The sequence below is a fragment of the Macaca fascicularis genome, chromosome 16, assembly GCF_037993035.2.
Source record: "Macaca fascicularis isolate 582-1 chromosome 16, T2T-MFA8v1.1".
In the NCBI taxonomy this organism is placed as follows: Eukaryota; Metazoa; Chordata; class Mammalia; order Primates; family Cercopithecidae; genus Macaca; species Macaca fascicularis.
The window spans coordinates 6,268,908-6,271,808 of NC_088390.1; the positions used below are offsets into that span (position 1 = coordinate 6,268,908).

The 2,901-nt window shown below is 37.7% G+C and overlaps 1 protein-coding gene across 1 annotated transcript; it reads left to right on the forward strand.

Annotated features, from left to right (window-relative positions):
* The first annotated feature begins 228 nt into the window (after positions 1-228).
* On the forward strand, positions 229-708 carry LOC102123193 (short transmembrane mitochondrial protein 1). The gene has a single exon (XM_045375510.3). The coding sequence runs from the start codon at positions 256-258 to the stop codon at positions 397-399; it is 144 nt and encodes a 47-aa protein (XP_045231445.1). The 5' UTR covers positions 229-255; the 3' UTR covers positions 400-708.
* The last annotated feature ends 2,193 nt before the right edge of the window (positions 709-2,901 follow it).

Consider the following 2,901-nt stretch of genomic DNA (forward strand, 5'->3'; position numbering starts at 1 on the left):
TAAGTCATATGGCAGGATTCTCTGACAGGGATTTGAAAGCAGCCATCACAAAGATCTGTCAATGGTAAATTACAAATTCTCTTGAAACAAATGAGAAACCCAAAAAAAAAAAAATCTCAGTTTTAAAAAGTTATTTAAGAAACAACAAAAGGAAATTATAGAACTGAAAAATATAATAAATATTTTCTGAGGCTCAGACTGGCCCGCGGAGCTGCAGCAGTCCTTTGAGCCCTCCTCGCCCTCCCCACCAACATCATGCTCCAGTTCCTGCTTGGATTTACACTGGGCAACGTGGTTGGAATGTATCTGGCTCAGAACTATGACACACCAAACCTGGCTAAAAAACTTGAAGACATTAAAAAGGACTTGGATGCTAAGAAGAAACCCCCTAGAGCATGAGATTGTCTCCAGCACTGCCTTCGGGAAACACTGATTCTACTGCTCTTGAGGGCCTCCTTTACCATCTGAACCAAAAGCTTTTGTTTTCGTCTCCAGCCTCAGCACTTCTCTTCTTTGCTAGACCCTGTGTTTTTTGCTTTAGAGTAAGCAAAATGGGGCTCCAATTTGAGAACTACCCTACAGTTCCAACATGCTCACCTCTTCCCATATTCCCTTTCCAACTGCATGGGAGGTTCTAAGACTGGAATTGTGGTGCTAGATTAGTAAACATGACTTTTAATGGGAAAAAAAGAAAGAAAGAAAGAAATATTTACTGTATGGCCTCAGAAAGTCGAATGTGGATGACAGAGGATATAGTCAGTGAACTTGAGGAGAGATAAATAGAATTCACTCAATCTAAACAGGTTACAAGCTAGATGAAAAAACAATAAACAGAGCCTCAGAGACTCAGATGACAATAACAAAAGATTATCAGACGTCAACATTTGTATTATGAGAGTCCCAGAAGAGAAGGAAAAGAGTGAAGAAATAATGAAGATTATTTGAAGAAATAATGGCTGAAAGCTCCCCAAATTTGGCAAAAGATGCAGACTTTCCAGTTTAAGAAGCTGAATGAAACCCAAATAAGATAAACCCCCAAGGAAGTAAAAAACATCATAATTAAACTTCTGAAAAGTAGAGACAAAGAGAACTAATCTTGAAAGGAGCCAGAAAGAAATGATGTATTACTTACAAGAAAATACCAATTTAAATGACAGCAGATTTCTCATCTGAAACCGTGGAGGCCAGAGAGAGTGGCACAAAATTCTCAATAGTAAAAAGAAAGAACTGTCAACTGCAAATTCTATATCTGGTGAAACGATTCTTCGGGAATGAAGGGGAAATAAAGACGTTCTTAGACAAAGAAAAACAAAAATAATTTGTTGCTAGGTGACCTACCCTTAAAGATTGGCTAGAGAAAGTTCTTTTAACACAAAGAAAATTATTTAAACAATGATTTTAGATCACTATGAAGGAAGAAGGAACATAAAAAGGAGAAATGCATAGATTACCCTTTTTAAAATAAATTTTATAAACCATATTTAATGACCAGGCACCGTGGCTCACACCTGTAATCCCAGCACTTTGGGAGGCCGAGGCAGGCGGATCAAGAGGTCAGGAGATTGAGACCATCCTGGCTACCATGGTGAAACCCCATCTTTACTAAAAATACAAAAAAATTAGCCGGGCATGGTGGCGGGTGCCTGTAGTCCCAGCTACTCAGGAGGCTGAGGCAGGAGAATGGCGTGAAACTGGGAGGCAGAGCTTGCAGTGAGCTGAGATTGTGCCACTGCACTCCAGCCTCCATCTCAAAAAAAAAAAAAAAAAAGAAGAATAGAGTGAGAGAGATTACTCTATTCAATATTATTGTTACAGTAATCAGGATAATGTGGTGTGGGTAAGAAGATACACACACAGATCAATGGAACAGAAAAGAGAGTCTAGAGATACACCCACAAAAATATGCTCAACAGACTTGTGATAAAGGTGCCAAAGCAATTTAGGGAAAAAAAGACATGCATCAGCAAAATATTGAGCCTCAACCTAAACATCACCATATACAAAATATAAAGTCTATACAGAAATAAACTCTAAAGTTATGGAGATGAATTTGGGATTGAATGTAAAATTCTGAACTGTAAGACTTTTAGAAAACAATGGAGAAAATCTGCAGAATACAAGGCTAGACAAAAATTGTTGGAGCTGACACCAGAACCATGATACAGAAAATTGATACAGAAAAAATGTATGTAGAACTTCATCAAAATTGAAAATTTTTGCTTTGTGAAAGACTTTGCTTAAAGGATGAAAAGACAAGATATGCACTGTCTTTGCACACAATGTATTCAGTAAAGGACTGTTACCTATAATTTATAAAAGAATTTCAAAACTCTACAGTAAAAAACAAATAAACAATCCATTTAGAAAATGAGCAAAAGACATGATTAGACATTTCATCGAAGAAGATATACAGATAGCAAATGAGTACATGAAAAGATGTTCAACATCATTAAAACCACAGTGAGATATCACTACACATCCATCAAAATGGCTACAATTAAAAAACGGTGACAAAATATAAAGTTCATACAGACCAACACCAGTGCTGGCAAGGAGCTGGAGAAACTAGCTATCTTGTGTGTTGTTGGTGGAAATGTAAAACAGTACAGCCACACTAGAAAACAGTTCAGCAGTTTCTTATAAAATTAAGCGTGCAATCACCACACAACCTAGCAATTGCACTCTTAGACATTTATCCCAGAGAAATGAAAATGTGTTCACACGGAAACCTGTACACACATGTTCACAGCAGCCTTATGCATGACAGCCAAAAACTGGAATCAGTCAACCCAGATGTCCTTCAACAGATGAGTGGATAAACAAGCTGGTACATTTATAACAAGGAATTCCACTGAACACTAAAAAGCAGTGAATTCGGCCGAGTGCAGTGGCTCACACCTG